This window comes from Nanorana parkeri, unplaced genomic scaffold (assembly GCF_000935625.1).
Source record: "Nanorana parkeri isolate BGI_ZX_2015 unplaced genomic scaffold, ASM93562v1 scaffold55, whole genome shotgun sequence".
NCBI lineage: Eukaryota > Metazoa > Chordata > Amphibia > Anura > Dicroglossidae > Nanorana > Nanorana parkeri.
The window spans coordinates 2,502,484-2,519,569 of NW_017306323.1; the positions used below are offsets into that span (position 1 = coordinate 2,502,484).

Below are 17,086 nucleotides of genomic sequence, written 5' to 3' on the forward strand. Positions count from 1 at the left end.
TAAACTTATGTAGAATCTTGAAGTATCCACCACTGGTTGTTGCCATTGGGGAGTTAAAAATCACACTGAATGCTGTGTAGGAAAACCAACTAAGATAAGAGTGGATAGAGGTTATAGTTCCACCATGGCTATTGACCAAATAATATAGTTCTCCTTTGATTCAGTGGATACTTCAGAACCTGTACAAGTATATTAAAAAATGTAATAGGCATGGTTTATAAAAGTTGACGAAGTACTGCCATAAAATTTCGAATTTGCCAAGGAAGCGGAGACACATTCTCTTGCAGTCGCTTTTAGGTTCATCGTTGTAAAGAGTTCCAAGTCCCCGTAGAGCTGAATGTCTTTGTTAGGATGTTCCAGGGGTAGGCGGTTTTCAAGTGAAACGATGCGCGATCCTTTATTTTCTAATGAGCTCAGATGCCAACTGACAGTCTGGGTCCTGCAGAGGGTCATAGGCCGAGGTTAACTTGACACCAGTTTTCCGTTCGACGCACCAGCATTTTCCACGCTGTCCGTCCAGAGCTGGATGGCACTGCAAGAAGTGGATGAAAGGCATTTAAATGGAAATGGCAGCGGAAATTTCAATGAAAGGTTTGACTAATCCCCATGTGACTATTTGAATCACTTTTATATAAATTATTACAATTAGCAAAAGAAACATTGGGGTTGATTTAAAAACTCTAGGAAAAACTCAAAGTTATGAGAAAAAAAGATAATATTAGTCTAGCCAATGCCGTTTCATGTGCCCTGATGTCTGGCCTATTACAAGTTGGTAATATGATTCCCTTTTCCAGACAGCACCTAACATACATCCCTTATTCACTGACCATACTTTAGGTAGCAGGCAGCCGCTCCTGCTTAAAAATGTAAAGACCTGGTATCGGTGTTGATACTCTGCATTTTCTAACGTACTCGTACTTGTAAAAGTGCCCCGGTACTAAATGCAGATACCGACACTTTAAATTTGTAAACAGAAGCAGCTGCCTGAGGTCAAGCGCTTGCTGGGGACTTCAGTAGCCTTTCTGTGAACCACACGGCTCCTGTTTACAGCGCCGGATGCACATCTCCTCCTCATTCTTCCCAGGGAACCCCCTGCCACCTGCACCCATCCGCAAGGTGAGACCCCGAACAGCTCTGTTAAGATCCTGCACAGCCCCCTGAGACCCTGCACATCCATGGTGAGACCCCCATACAGTCCTAATGAGAGCCTGAACAGCCTCCTGAGACCCCACACAGCCCAACTGAGACCCTGTACAGCCTCCTGAGGCACTGCAAACTCTACCTGAGACCCTGAACAGCCCCTCCTGAGTCCCTGAACAGCCCCTCCTGAGAACCCGCACAGTCTCCCGAGACCGTAAATAGCCTCCTGAGACCCTTCCTGAGACCACACACAGCCTTCCTAAGACCCTGCACTAATCCATTGCATCGTGATCCATTGCCTTGCGATTAATTTTTCAATAGATGCTAACTGCAGGTCAAGGAAAAATGAATGGGTGTGAATGGGGCTAATTCACACCGTTCTGTTCCAATGCATTACGTTACACTGCGTTGAAAGAAAAAGTATAACATGCACTACTTTTTTTCAGCGCAACGTAACACAACGGATCCGGTGTGAACTAGCTCCATTCACACCCATATATTTTTAGGGGCCCTTCCACTAGCATGCATTGAAAAATGTATCACAATGCAAAAGATCGGAAGGAAATCGGGATGTACATTTGCAAGTCAACGGACCCTCCATTGACTATTTCCTTCTAATTTTGGTGTGGACGGGGCTCTGACTGATTATTCTGGGAAATGCTTTAAAATAAATTTTTATGCTCAGTGAAAATGCTGCTCTTCTCTGGCCAGAGCATTCAAAGTTGTTAAGAGCGAGGCTGGGAGATGCAGAGCCATACACATGTCCAGCTCTTAGCAATTTTGGAATGCTCTGGCTGGCATCCCATTCAGCTCCTGGCAACCACTGGTTGCCAGGAGCTGTACGGGATGCCGGCCAGAGCTCCCCTCGTTACCAAAAGCTGGGTGGGATGCCGGCCAGAAAGCCCTTCCCTGCCTGTTTGCCTGGGGCAGTAAAAAGTCTAGGGACATCACTGTTTAGAGGTCTTTACTTTTCAAAGCTGAACTCCTGGCAGATATAAAGGACACAGCTATGTATACAATACTACTTCACTAAAATCAGCCTTGCAGTCTATGTACAGCAAAGCTCACATTGGCAGACGAAAAAGCAGCACTAAGAGCCAATCAGTTGTACTGAAGTTTGAGGAAAATACAAGGGAGAGACAGAGGGACAGAGAGATAACTTTATCCGTCTGCTGCTTCTCATATTACAGTCCATTCACAGGGAGTGGGGAGGGACAAGACCTGCGAGTGTTACCGAAAGGCACAACCATTGTGTAACATTGGAAAGCATATGGGTGCCAGCATGTGCATAAATCATTACAAAGTATACACAGAAACAATGTTTTTTAACATTTACAGAAACAGAAAGGATTATATACACCAAGCTGATCTCTTTTACAGGTGTAGCGCTCACCCCCGAAGGAGCCGCTGCCTGCCCCGTTCATCTCTAGTCTGTCTAGGCTATGTTCTTCTGCTGCCCACACATTAGCATTAACCGCCCTTCTTCTAGTGCCCACAGACTGATGTCCACTCCAGTAGTATAATGCAGAATAATGTTTTATTGAACATCTTCACTGGGGAGAGAGGTAGAGGGGTTCTAAGTTTCCAGGGTAACTGACAAGAGCTCCAGACTCACCAGACCTAGTTGGCATATCAGTGTAGATTACACCCTTTCCCTTACACAAGCCCATGCCCACCCTCAGGCCTAGCCTGGGGGCAGGCTGAACAGCACCCAGCCCTATTCCATGGCTGGTCCCGGCTAGTCTGAGCACTGGGCAAATCCCTCCAGTATATGTACCCTATCCCAGCATGCACCACTGGTTGAGAGAAACCCAATGATTGGCTGCTGTACTGTACATAGAATACAGTGCCTCTTATTGGCTGTCCCACAATATAACAGAGTCACACTCCGTCTAGGGGGGTACAGGCAATGCCAGACACCTGGAATTAACCAGATAATTGCCACTATAAATCCAGCCGTGCTGACCCCTGGCTATCACTAAATGTCTAGTAGCCACATCACAGAAGGTGATGGGGGCTACACAGGTATATCGAAAAAATCTTTGAATAGACTGCACATTCCCTTTAAATGGTTCTGCAAGTGCAAGGAGGTGATAATTCGGATCACCGTTCCAACTTCTGGGTCCTGTTGCATGTTTAATTTCTATTCTTACATTACTGAATCTTGTTAATCACTTATTTTCTTACCTGCTTTGGATTGAAGTATCCATCTCGGTCACAGTTTGGTATTGGGGTATTCAAAAATTCCTCTTGCGTTTTGGTCCTGAGTGTTGCTAATCTCTCCAGTGCTATGTTCAACGCCAAGTGACAAGTACCCTAGACAAATCGGAAAGCATTTAATGAAAGCCCAGAAAAACTTTTTTTTAATTTTGGGTGGAGTGGGGATGGGTTAGAACATCTGTCCTTTTTACTGCTAGCTGTAAAACCATCAGGGAGATCTTCCATCTTTTCTATGTGGTCACCGAGACAGACAGTAAAAAAAGTCTCTCAAATGTGGACACAGACAGCAATAAAGCTTGTCAGATGCCATAAGCTCTCTCCACTCAATGCAATGCTAAAAATCATAGTCAAAACACGGTGTAGTCACCCAGGGATCGGAAGTGTGTTATTCATCACATTGATAAGCTCATCTCAATGTCACTCTGCATTCTCTTCCTATCAGCATGCTTCTTGATAGCATGCTCTCATGCTCCAGCTCTGCAATACAGGGACTGGAATAGGCTAATACCGAGGGCCGTCCCCATAATGAAGCGGTCTGAGGCATCTCATTTGGGGGTGTTGGGGGACGGTCACAGCATCCCAGGTTGCTAAGAGCTCTCAGCAACCTGTAAAGCTCTGTCTAGCATCCTGCCCAGCTCGATGACATCACCAGTTGCCTAGAGTTGAGCGGGATGGTCTGGCTTGTGTTCCACCCAGCTCCTGGCAACCAGTGACTTCAGGGAGCTGGGTGGCATGCCAGACAGAACAGTGTGGTCCAGTGTCCGCTTTGTTGAGTGCATAGTTGGGTCTATAGCTATCAGCAGTTAGTATACATATTCTATCAGTTTACTTACAATGCCCCGAAAACAGGATCTTTCTGGAATATCCCCAGAATACCTGTAAAATTACATTTTGTTCTACATCTGATACTTATGTGGTTACTGATAACCACAAAGTGATTATTTTTCAGCCAGGTGAAAAATGAATAAAGAAACCAATATACCTAGGCTTCAAAATTCTCTAAAGAGTGGATTAAAGGCCCTGAAGTCTTGTGAGGTCTTGCGATCTATCAATATTAAATTGTTGTTATCATCCAATAGCTGCTGACAAAGTCTGTGCCAATCCAACCACTATCAGAACACATAACGTTTCCATTGAACGCATAATTTCTTGTTTCTTCAAGCCCTGATGAAGGGCCTGGTGTGTTCCATCTAAAATGCGTTGGCTTCTGTTACAAATTTACATCTGGACTCAAATATTACAGTGTGGTGCTTCAATTTTAGACCACTTCATCAAATACTCTCTAGGACACACAACCCATGACCCAGTAGATTTGCTTAGATAAATGGAGGAATTTTCCAAATCATTATACCGCCATTTTTGTGGTCAGCTTTAGAAGGATAAACATTATAGATGACTCTTATGTGCCTTCTCTTACCATCTGAGTGGGTAAATTATTGGCAGCTTGACGGCTGAAAGTCAGTTTTTTCATTCTCTGCATGGTGTTTCGGTTTGCTTTTGCTTGTTCTTTCTGGAGACAAGTCTTGTCATTCGTAGGGCAAGGGTTCAAGCTGATATTGGGAAGGTCGTCTTCTGCTGAAAAAGGTTCAGAGATCATAAATGATGAGATGATCATTGTAAAATTTCAGAGGTTTTCTACGGTGGAAAAGCATGCAAAGAAATCATTGATGGGTAAAGTAAAGTCATAAACTGGCGTTGTGGTTAGCACTTCTGCCTTGCAGCACTGGACCCTGGCCAGGTCACTATCTGCAAGGAGTTTGCATGTTCTCCCTGTGCTTGCATGGGTTTCCTCTGGGTGCTCCGGTTTCCTCCCACACCCCAAAGACATGCTGTAATGTTAATTGGCTCCTCTCAAAATTGGCCCTTGTATGTATGCATGGGAGATAGGGACCTTAGATTGTGAGCTCCTTGAGGGCAGGAACTGATGTGAATGTGCTCTATGTAAAGTGCTGCGTAAATTGTCTGCTCTATATAAATACCTGTAATAAATTAATAAATAATAAACTACTTGTACTTGGTTACACATCATAAAAGTATTGGGACACCCCTCCAAATCATTGGATTCAGGTGTTCCAATCACCTCCATGGCCACAGGTGTGTAAAATCAAGCACCTCGGCATGCAGACGCTTCTACAAACATTTGTGAAAGAATGGGTCACTCTCAGGAGCTCAGTGAATCCAAGCGTGGTACCGTGATAGGTTGCCACCTGTGCAATAAGTCCATCCGTGAAATGTCCTTGCTACTAAATATTCCACGGTCACCTGTGGTATTATAACAAAGTGGAAGCAACTGGGAACAACAGCAACTCAGCCACGAAGTGGTAAGCCACGTAAAATGACAGAGCGGGGTCAGCACATGCTGAAGCGCACAGTGTGTAGTGTGGCCTTTCGATTGGTACAACAACAGTGCGTAGAGAGCTTCATGGAATGGGTTAACATGGCTGAGCAGCGGCTTCCAAGTCTTACATCACCAAGTGCAATGCAAAGTCTCGGATGCAGTGGTGTAATGCACTGCACTCTAGAGAAGTGGAGACGTGTTCTCTGGAGTGACGAATCATGCTTATCTGTCAATCTGTCAATCCAATGGACGTGTCTGGGTTTGGCGGTTGCAAGGAGAACGGTACCTGCCTGACCGCATTGTGCCAAGTGTAAAGTTAGGTGGAGGGGGGATTATGGTGTGGGGTTGTTTTTCAGGGGTTGGGCTTGGCCCCTTAGTTCCAGTGAAGGGAACTCGTAAGGCATCAGCATACCAAGACATTTTGGACAATTTCATGCTCCCAACTTTGTGGGAACAGTTTGGGGATGGCCCCTTCCTGTTCCAACATGACTGCGCACTAGTGCACAAAGCAAGGTCCATAAAGACATGGATGAGCAAATTTGGGGTGGAGGAACTTGACTGGCCTGCGCAGAGTCCTCATCTCAACCCGATAGAACACCTATCTAGAGGCAGAGCCAGCTGTATCCGCCCCCTCCCCCATCCATTCCGCCAGTCAGCACTGGAGGATCGGAGCGGGGAGGGGGGAATCCAGCCCCTCCTCTGTCACGGCAGAGGGCAATGACAGGATCGAGAAGTGAGCGAACGCTGGTATGTGTTCGCTCACTTCCCGATCTACTCAGCCGACCTGTGACAGTCTCATTGTCACAGGTCGGCTAGAACTATGAGGTGAGTGAAAAGCACTCACCTCATAGTTCTCCTTTAAGGGCTCTGCACACCTGTGCAATCATCAAGTGCTGGCCACTACCAAACCATGGACCCAGGAATAGAGATTTCATCCCTCCCAACTCTCTTTGAAATCTGCCGGTTATCGTATCCCAAGCAGAATCCAGACAAACCCTTGCATCCGGACACCTCTTAGCCCCTCTGGCTAAGAGTGCAGGGTGATCATAAAACCGAATTCCACAGTGGGATTGCCACACAGTACCACAATCCGTAATAACCACAGACCCCTGATAAAGTCAATATGTACATAAGGGTGGAGCTAAATACGAGCAGACCCGGAAGTGTTCGGTGAGAGAGCCTGGAGTTCGGCTAACAATACCTTAGGAGACTGGAAACTAGCCAAGATTCCAGGTCTATGTGCACGAAATTGAGTGCACCTAAATATCTGGGAGTATTTTTATACACTTTAATAAATCCCTCTGTTTTATACCTCTGTTTTATATATTGCATACAATCATAAAAAATTATTTATTAAACAAGAGAGATTTCAGAACTGAGAGAAGATAAATCCAATGGGACTATTAAACACATTTTAAACAAAGAGAGCACCTCCATCGTGTAAACAAATCCCCACTTGGATTTAGATAAGCAAATAGGTAAGAGCCTTCCATTGGATAGGTTCAGCAACATTCATGTCCCAAAAAATGAGACTTTACACAGTGGTCTGACTCTCCCATCATCACTACAAGATCTTGGTGAAAAAGGAATGCAACTCTTAATGGAAATAAATGTTTTGACATTGCATAAGCTTACCGTAACGACGCCAACAATGAATGCATGCCGTAATCAAAGCTAAGGGCTTTCAATCAATTGAAATATTAGAGTGGGTGACATTTTCTTGGTTAGGCAGTGTATTTAATTCCATTACTGGAAGTTAGTTAAAAGACATGCACTTGTAAATGTGCCTGAAATATGAACTATATGAGCTGTACTCAGGCAACAGTTAGATGCACCAAGGGTCTAACATATAAAACTAGAGCAATCTGATGCTTTCAGCTGTTATTTGCAGCCAATCAAAATGTATCTTTCATTCTTTAAGAAGCTGCTAGAGCAACAGCTCCATTATCTGCAGCTTTCCTTGCTTGCATTATACTGATGAAGTGAAAGAGTCTGCACGTTATGGACTCATTTCTGCAGCATGGTAGAGATCAGAGTTAGCGAAGGGATAGGCAGTCTGATCAAGTGACACAGACAGAGAGGAGCCAGGAAAAGTGTTAACGCTTTGGGGAGTTGCTGCCTTTGGCAAATTTACTAGTAAAATAACATCAAAGCTACAGCGCAAACTCCATTGTTGGGAGCAAGGTGTTAATGGGGTCATCCTTGCCTCCCTTTTCCCTCCTCCCCATCTCGCCGTCTGCTTTCTGCTGCTCTGCAGCTCCAGTTTTCTTATGAGCTCATGGAAAGTCTGACAGACCCTCCAGAAGGTGCTGGCTAGCCCAAGTGTATTTCGCTCGAGCATAGCTGGCTTGACATCCATTCAAGATGGTAATCACAGAAAGCAGCTTGGAGCCTTGCCAGGCTGGCAAGTGATTTTCCCACTTTATGGGCAACAAGGGAGGATGTAAGGAATTTTAACGTCTTGGCTGCTGGAGGACTGTACAGAATGCTGAAAAGTTACAAACCCAAGCAACTTTTTCATGTCACTGAGTAAAGAAATGCCAGGACGGCAACAGACATTCCCATTTAAGTTTATTCCTCAAGTTCGTCTCACTTAAAGTCTGACCCCAGCCAAAACTTTTTCTTAGTGATGAATAGTCAGGGTGAGGTTATAACTTTTTGACTCCACTGGGGAGATTTCTTCTTACATGTTATCCATGTGACACTAGAAATGAAGGGAATGGCGAGCACTGTCAGCAAAACCAAAAGTCACAGAGGTTCTAACCTTCCTCACTGTACTAAAATGTGCGTTGTTGCTGTCTTTGGCCCTCTTTCAATAGATTTATCGTCATTTTCTGTCTCTTATGGGTATAGGAATGGACACAGTCAGCAATAAAAAAATATTGCCGAGGTTCTAAACCTTCTCCATTCTATTTAAGACAAAACATTTTGGCTGCATGTCGGTGTTTCACTGTCCTTCCTGTCCATGCCATTTTTCAGTATTCAGCACTGCAGTAGTTTGACTAACATTTATTTAGTCATGCAACTTATTTTATCAGAGGGGATGTTTTCTGAGCGAAGGCTGTGTGGTGATAAAGATACAGTTGTCCTTTAAAGTCGCACCTCATAGCTGACAAGCCACACTCATGTTTCTTTTGTAACAGCATAAACTGTAATTATCCTATAAAAAGAGTATATTTTTCATTTAATGAAGTTGTTATTATTATTGTAACAAAGTCCGGGAATCCGTGCCAGATTTTCCTTTTGGTCCTTGGTGCTTGGCTGACAACTTATGGTGTGTCACAAGGCCGCAGTCAATGTGCACTCCTCCTCCCCAATTTAGCTCTACCTCACTTGTTGCTCTTGGTTCAAGCAACAAGTCTTATCTCTTGTGTCAAACCCCCTTGTGTTTCCTGTGATTGGCATTCCCAGTGCTTTCTTGGTTCCCCATGCTTTTGGCTTCCTGTGTACCCCGTTGGCTTACCTGCTTGGCTGTATTCCATACCTTGCTCTTGGAGTTCATGTTATATCCTAAGTCTCCAGTGTGCACCTGTGTATATTCCTTGAGAATTTCCTTTGCTTTCATCTGTGTGCTGTAAGTCATGCTATACAGCTCAGTGTTCCTATTCCCCAGGCTCTATATTATATTTTTTATCCCTGAACATAACAAATAGTAAGGATCTCTTCTATGCCAGTGTTGCTAGCAACACAGAGCGCACAGGTGTCCTTCCTGTGCCCTTCGTTCATTCTCCTTTACTGCTCCCTCCCTCCTTTACAATCTCTCCATAGATCTCAAATAACTCCATCACTCATCTATTTCATTTTGTTCCTTTAATTTTTTTCCTACACAAATCTATTCCACTTTCTAGTTTATTTCTTATTTCTAAATCACAGTAAACGATGTATGTCTCCTGCATAGCCCCAGTGGCTTTTCTCTCCCATTCTGCCCTTCTAATCTAAGATTCTAAAGTAGATTCTATTCTACCCTGCTTCTTTCTTATCCCTTAAAGAGGGATAATAAGGACAGGAATACAAAAGCTACCATTATTATTATTATTATACAGGATTTATATAGCACCAACAGTTTGCGCAGCGCTTTACAATATCCAGGCGGATATGTCAGTTGGTAGATTAGTAACATGCAAGGACACTGAGGGGGTGAGTTGTGAAGTGGAAAGATATATTTGAGTGTCTTCGGCATAGAGATGGTATTGGTAGCCATGTGAGGTTATTAACTGACCAAGGGAGGAAGTGTAGATGGAGAAGAGGAGGGGTCCAAGGACAGAGCCTTGGGGGACCCCTACAGAAAGAGGAAGAGGAGGGGAGGAGTTAGATTTGTAGGTGACACTAAAGGAGCGCTTAGATAGGTAGGAGGAGAACCATGAGAGAGCAGAATCTTGTAGGCCAAGTGAGTGGAGTTTTTTGAGGAGCAGCGTGTGGTCAACAGTGTCAAAAGCAGCAGAAAGGTCTAATAGCAAGAGTAAGGAGTAGTGTTTTTAGCAGTTAGTAGGTCATTGGTAAGTTTTAGGAGGGCGGTTTCAGTGGAGTGTATGGGGCGAAAGCCAGACTGAAAGGGTCCAAAGTGTTGTTATCAGCGAGGTGGCGACTCAGGCGATTGTAGATAAGGCATTCTAGGAGTTTGGAGAGGAATGGGAGTAAGGATATTGGTCTGAGATTGTTGAGGTCGGTTGGGTCCATTGAGGGTTTTTTGGGTATTGGGGTGACCAGGGCATGCTTTAGAGGAGTAGGGAAAGATGCCTGTAGAGAGTGAATAATTGGAAATGTGAGTAAGAGAGTATAGGATAGAGCAAGAGGGTGCCCGAAGTAGTTTTGAGGGAACAGGGTCCAGGGGGCAAGTGGTGAGGTGGGTGTCAGAGAGAAGCTTTGTAACCTCCTCTGTGGTGACAGGGTCAAAAGAGGAGAGTAACAAGTGTGATGGTGCATTAATAGGGGAAGTTGATTGGACAGTGGTGATCTGATCCCGAATTGTATCCATTTTGTTTTTTAAATGAATGGCATTGTCCTGGGCAGTGAATGAGTTATTGGGTGGTGGCGGTGGAGGACATAGTAGAGACTTAAAGGTAGAAAAGAGTTGACGAGGTTTGGATGAGAGTGTGTTACTGAGAGTGACAAAATAAGTTTGTTTGGCAGCACGGAGGGAGGAATTATATTTTAGGAGGGCAGCTTTATACAGGGTGAAGTTTTGCAGAGACCTAATTTTCCGTCACAGTCGCTCAACAGTGAAATTTTTTAAAAATTTGATCTCTAGGGCTGTCCTCCTTGCCCTTGCATTGTCACTTAGATGTCACAGACCCAAACTAATGTGCGGATAAGGAGTTTCAACTTCATTGCCTAAATACTTGTTATAGGTCAATAGCTAACCACATGGGGAAGCAAGGATCAGGGTGACAGCATGGAATCTTTCACCTTTCAACACAAGTCAGCAATGCCACCTCTCATATTTCACTTCTAGCAGGCTCTGTTTAAAGGGCAAGTTTACTTTTATTAGATAGCACACTACACCAGGCTGCCTAGCCCCCCTGAGCTAAAGTATACTAGAAACCAGTTCAGTTGTTTATCTAACCAATGAAGACGCCCTTGGCCTGCTCCTTGGCCTACTCCGAGCTAAGACTTTGATTACACCCTTTGGGGAAAATCTTCATTTATGCTGTCTGTGTCTGTACGATTTGTATAGGCTATCTGCCAAGACTAGAGATGTTTTGGAGACAGTCCAAGATACAAATCGATGATCACTCAATGAGTAGGCACGGGCAGCACTGAAAAGGATTTCAACCAGAGGATGCAAACAAAGCCATGGCTCCGAGCAGGCCACCACTGACTTCCTGAGATAAGTAAGCAACTGGAGTTTGGAGTTTCTAGTACAGTTTCACTCCAAAGGTCTATTACTTTCTACAAGGAAGAATTGATTCATAAAATTAAATCTTCAGTGTCCAGTTATTGCTGCAAGCTCAGTGTTCCTTTTCCCCAGGCTCGGTGTGTCTGTCTTCCCCTACCTTCCTGGTTTCTCCATACTACTGCCTGGCTTTCCCTAGTGTAAGGCATTCCTGTTTACTTAACTCACCTTAGTGTCTCGCTGGCATTCCCCTCTTCTTCTGTCCTCTCTTTTCTGTAAGTTACGTTACATAACTTTATTGACTTTATTCATGACTGGAGTTCTCTTTTAAACCTTTCTCACCCCTGTCTCCTCAACTTTCAAGTCTCCTTCATCTTCTCACTCAGTACGCTTAGCTTGCAGGTGATATGTGCCTAGCCCACGTGCATTTCCTTCTGATATCCAGGAAATCCTTGCAGATTACTCCCGGCCGAAGTTTTATTGCTTTAAACTCGAGGAATGTGTGGCCAGTCTCCAGCTCACTCTGCTGCTCAGACTCCAGCTGCTGAGAGGGCCATAGACCAGATCCCTCCACCTCCTCCTCCTTGCCTGCCTGTGTCTAGCTCTGTAACATGCTAGCTGGAGCTGAGAGCCGAATCTCCCTGTTTTTATGCCAGCATCAACCACCTTGCTGCTAAAGAACAACATAACTTTGTCTAAACACTTTGGAAATATATACCCTATTAAGGCACAATTTCTCCATTAGGCATTTTATCCTGTAGCATATTTGCTTAACTGAATAACCATTAGTTTGCTAGTATACTGCGTATCGCTGCATTGTGCATAAACAACTGCCATTGTTTAAGTGTTCCCGTCTGTCACATAAAGAAATATAAATGGAGCTTTCCTGAAACAGGAGAGCTATTATGTACAGCTACCTAGTGCCAATGTTGTCTACGTTCGCTCTGTTTCAGAGTTGCAGACTCCATTAGACTCTTCAGCACTGCACAATTTTGGGAGCATTAGATGTCTGTGTACCCTGTTGCTCACTTTGCTACCATCCAGCACCCCCTCTGTCATTGCTGAGTCCCGTAGTGATGTAGGGGTCAGAGGATGGAACCACAGCCAGAGGGGCATCTGACATTACCAGAAGTGTCAAATGGTGAAGAATCTGATGGAGGCTTCAGTGCTGAAACAAAGCAAAGGTAGTAGACATGACCGCCAGAAAGGGGAGTATATTGGCCACTTAACAAATAATATACATGTCATTACTTCATCTTTTGTTGCATCCCGCTGTTGTTGATTTTGTGCAGCCTCATTGCAACCACTTCCAGCCTACCTACACATACTCCAACAATGGATGCATGGCATTTCTCAAAGCAAGTTTCCTGTTGGAAATGTTGAAATGTCTGCATGGAGTTCCTGTGTAGACGCCACAAAACAAGCACCATAATCAGTATACATAATGACAGCGTAAAGCTCGCCATACACTGGTAGATATGCGTACGAACAATAATACCAAAAATCTCATAACATGCGATAAAGACAGGCCTGGAGAAATAAATGGAGGGGCTACATGATTGTGGGAAGAAATAGTTCCTGAGAAAGGATAAAGATTAAGGAAAATAGCAGGCATTACCTGCCTGGAGGTCGAGGGTATAGTGGTAGGGAGGAGCTTCAGGGGTAGAATCTGCCGGGGTTGCTGGGATTTCTTTCTGGTTGGTCAACAAATGAAGAAGGTTGTCCCACCTTCCCTGATGTTGACAGCTTGAGGTGTACTGTATATATATATACAGTATATATATATTTGTCATGGCAGCTTATCAGGGTAAGGGGTCTTTGGGATCTGTGAAAGCAGTGAGATGGTTTCAAATCTGGGGGCCCATCTGATGGTATGGTGCTCCCCCTGTTGGTATCAGTTGTTCATGAAGCTCAGTCCCGTGGGAGGTTGAGAATAGTCAATTTTGGAGCTGTTAACAAGTCTGTGGGTTTACAGTTGGGGACATGGGTGGTTTTTAGCAAAGCCTTCTTTTGGCTAATGGACACCAAAGACCTCTTCTCATAACCAACAGTCATTAGGTTATTTATTTGAACATATTTATTTTGGTTATTCTGATTGGTAACTGTTATGAGTTATATCATTAAACAAAGAGCTGTATTTTTTGGGAGGGTTGACTAAGAACAGAATTAGTCCATCAGTTATGCCATGAGAGACTTGTAGAACATCATTTCAAAATTACATTTCATTTTAACATTCAATTTTGTAATGAATAGAGTTTCTTTAATAAAAAAACACATTCACTGAAAGAATTTATTTTATTCAAGAATAATTTTCAATACTGCTTCTTCAATTTTTTTTAATCATCATTACATTTGACAGACAAAACGTTTGTCAATTTGACCCCATTAACTATGAGAGAATTGAATGAACATTCTGAAAACACATTTTTAATTTTACTGGTGTAAGGCAAGAGATGCAAGGGCACTAAAAGTTATTTTTACAATATATGTGTGCTGTGAAAGAGTCCATTGCTGGTAGCTTCTGGTGCAAGGCTCACATTGCCAAGAACTGGTGTGAATATTGAAGCCGTTCAATGTTCCACCACCATCTCTAACAGTGGCCCCCTTTGCTAAGATTAACACTTTTTTGCAGTAGCGTGAGGAATATTCATCATACTATGCAAATATTTAAATAGATGATTAGATTAAGTATTTCAGTCAGGTAGAAAATTGTCGGCCGAACCATGACTGTAGCTTATCAGCTCCATTCACTGTTCAGCTGACACTCAAACACAAGACACTAACTGTCGGGCAGCCGCATCTGCCTGAAGCCGCAGTCATTTGTGAACAGGCACAGGTCGGTCCACACATCTCCTCCTCTGGCTCCTTCCTCACAGCATGCTGCCCGCCACAAGATCCCAGGTGAGACCCTCAAATTTCCCATCAGCTTTCTGAAAGCCAGCATAGCCCACCTGAGACCCCTTATAGCCCACCTAAGAGCCAACACAGCCCACCTGGGAGAGCCCACATAGCCCACCTTAGAGCCAACACAGCCCACCTGAGAGAGCCCACATAGCCCACCTGAGAGCCTGCATAGCCCACCTGAGAGTCCGCACAGCCCACCTGAGAGTCTGCACAACACACCTGAGAGTCTGCACAGCCCCCCTGAGAGCCCACATAGCCCACCTGAGAGCCCCCCATAGCCCACCTGACACCCCACATAGCCCACCTGAGAGTCCACATAGCCCACCTGAGAGTCTGCATAGCCCACCTGAGATCCTGCATAGCCCCCCTTAGAATGCGCATAGAGAGTCTGCACAGTCCACCTGAGAGTACGTACAACCCACCTCAGAGTACACACAGCCCACATGACAGTCCGCACAGCCACCTGAGAGCCTGCAGAGTCCACCTAAAACCTTGCATTGCCCACCTGAGAGCCGCCGGAGTCCACCTGAGATCCTGCACAACCCTGGTGAGAGCCCGCACAGGCCACCTGAGACCCTGGAGACATCAGGGCGACACCCCGGAGCAACACAGAGTATGTAGCTTCATATTATTTTGAATTGCTGTATCATGTATTGTTAGGTTTGTAGTCCTCTATAGCCGGTCTCCTTACTCCCTCCCCTGGCTGTCTCTTCTTGCTCTTTCTCCTGGCTGCCTCTCCTTGCTCTCTTCTTGCTCTCTCCTCTATATTTTCCACACAAAAAAGTTGCCGCACAAAGCGCTAGAGTGTTCGGCTTTAGACTTGAAGAAAAAGTGGCAACCCTAATAATTCTACAGGTTTAAATCTTAGGACACAGTTCCACTGTTGTGGTTTGATGAGAAGCAGAATGCAGAAACATAATAACTATATGTTCATGTCCATATTTAAAGCTCCTGAAACCAGATGCAAGAATTGTGCCAGGCCCCTGGTCCCTGCACCTAATAACCTCAACAAAGCCACTTTCATAAAATAAGGGGCCAAGGACAATTTAGGACCTATGTAGGACAATAGAACCTAAATCCAACAGTCATGCACTGACAATCTTTTGAAGTGTTCTGAAACATTGTACCTACTTTCTGCACAAGTATATGTTTGTGCCAATGGATGTTATCTATACTTAATGCATGAGATGCATAAGAAGTTAACACGTTAACAATGTGATAAGTGCTGGCCCAGTTTGAATGATAAGGGGACAATAGCATTCGGGAGCTTCCAAATGCAATTCGCAAATTCGGTTCCTGAATGCCATTCGGGTCTAGGAGATTCAGCTTTAGAATTAATATCTGTATATGGTTTTCTGTGGTATTCGCAACAAATATTTTCCTATTCCTAAACTTATCCGAAATTAATGAAAATTAGGACTTCATCCGAATCCGAAACCCGAACCGAATTGAATTTTGGATCCGTACCCCGAAATAACAAAATATCAGAACCAAATTTTTCCGCAGCTTACATGTCTAGGAAAGAGTGAAAACAATTCAGTAGAGCCACAAAAGAGAGAAAGCTCTACCAAAACAAGTTGCTGCACAGCAATTGTCAAAAGTAAATTTCCACAATCACGAAAATACAACCTAGCCTATAAAAGCACCTAAAAACAAACCCATTTGTAAATCATAATGGAGTAGAAGACCCTGGTCTTAGTGCAAAGCAATGTCAGAATTGACAAATAATCCAAAGCTCACTTTCAGGCCCAGAAATGTGTAATTGTATGCATGTAAAGAGTAACTGGATGTTAGAGTTGAGCTAAGGGGCAAATATGGATGTAATGGTTAGGGGAGAAGCGAGTGCAAACCCCATGGAGGCAGGTGGTGTCCTCACTATTACCATCATGCCTCTATTTAAGCCCCTCACACTGGGCAGACCAGGAGCTCCTGATGAGAAGCATGGAGCATTGGCTTGTTGGGTTACCTACCACTTTCACTAGATAATACTTCTTTTGCCTCCTTGGGGGTTGCACTTAGGGTGGCAAATGGCAAAATTAGCACTGTATCTGACAAAACAGAGAACCAGTCACCAATGGGCCTGTAATAATCTGAATCTCTACTCATGACTTGTTATAATGGTATAGCTTTAGCTTTTGGGGATAACTTGTCAGGGCAGAGGACTGGAAGGCTGTCCCATCTCCAGAAACTCAAAAACACCAAAAACTCATACAGTATAACAAGATTACAAGAAAGAATGTAATCTTGCAGCCTGAAGGGAGTGTACATTATCATCTCATTACTAAGGCAGAAGACAGGTCAGCCTCCATGGAGGCCCTACACCCCAACTTTACTCTGACAGGGAGAGAAAACAGCTTAAAGCAAATGTAAACCCAAGTACAAACATTTCTTATATTGCAGCTAACTAGTCCTTGGTGTGGTTGCTGCATTCCTTCTCTTTTCTTTCACACTTTTTTTTACTTTATTTTCGCATGATGATCCTGCCAGTAACACAGTTCTTAGTCCATGACAGCCTTTCTTGACCAGGGTGCCTTGAAATTTTTGCACAATGTCATGCCTTTCCATAGTACAGCAATGTGATGTGGTATCTTGAAGGGGAACTCTGATGTGAATGGGGGGGGGGGGGGGGTTTGGTGTAAAAGGGGGGGGGT

General features: G+C 44.2%; 1 protein-coding gene across 2 annotated transcripts in view; it reads right to left on the reverse strand.

Moving 5' to 3' along the window:
* Nucleotides 1–200: 200 nt before the first annotated feature.
* The window catches only part of IGFBP4 (insulin like growth factor binding protein 4), a 46,422-nt gene continuing 29,536 nt past the window's right edge, over nt 201–17,086 (reverse strand). The window contains exons 2-4 of one of the 2 annotated variants that reach the window (XM_018576055.1): nt 4,778–4,932; nt 3,328–3,456; nt 201–532 (exon numbers count right to left, since the gene is read on the reverse strand). In XM_018576055.1, coding sequence (XP_018431557.1) covers nt 398–532; nt 3,328–3,456; nt 4,778–4,932 — 419 coding nt within the window. In that variant the 3' untranslated portion in view covers nt 201–397. Of the gene's footprint in view, nt 533–3,327; nt 3,457–4,777; nt 4,936–17,086 lie in introns of both variants that reach the window. The other variant, XM_018576054.1, reaches the window with a different exon arrangement.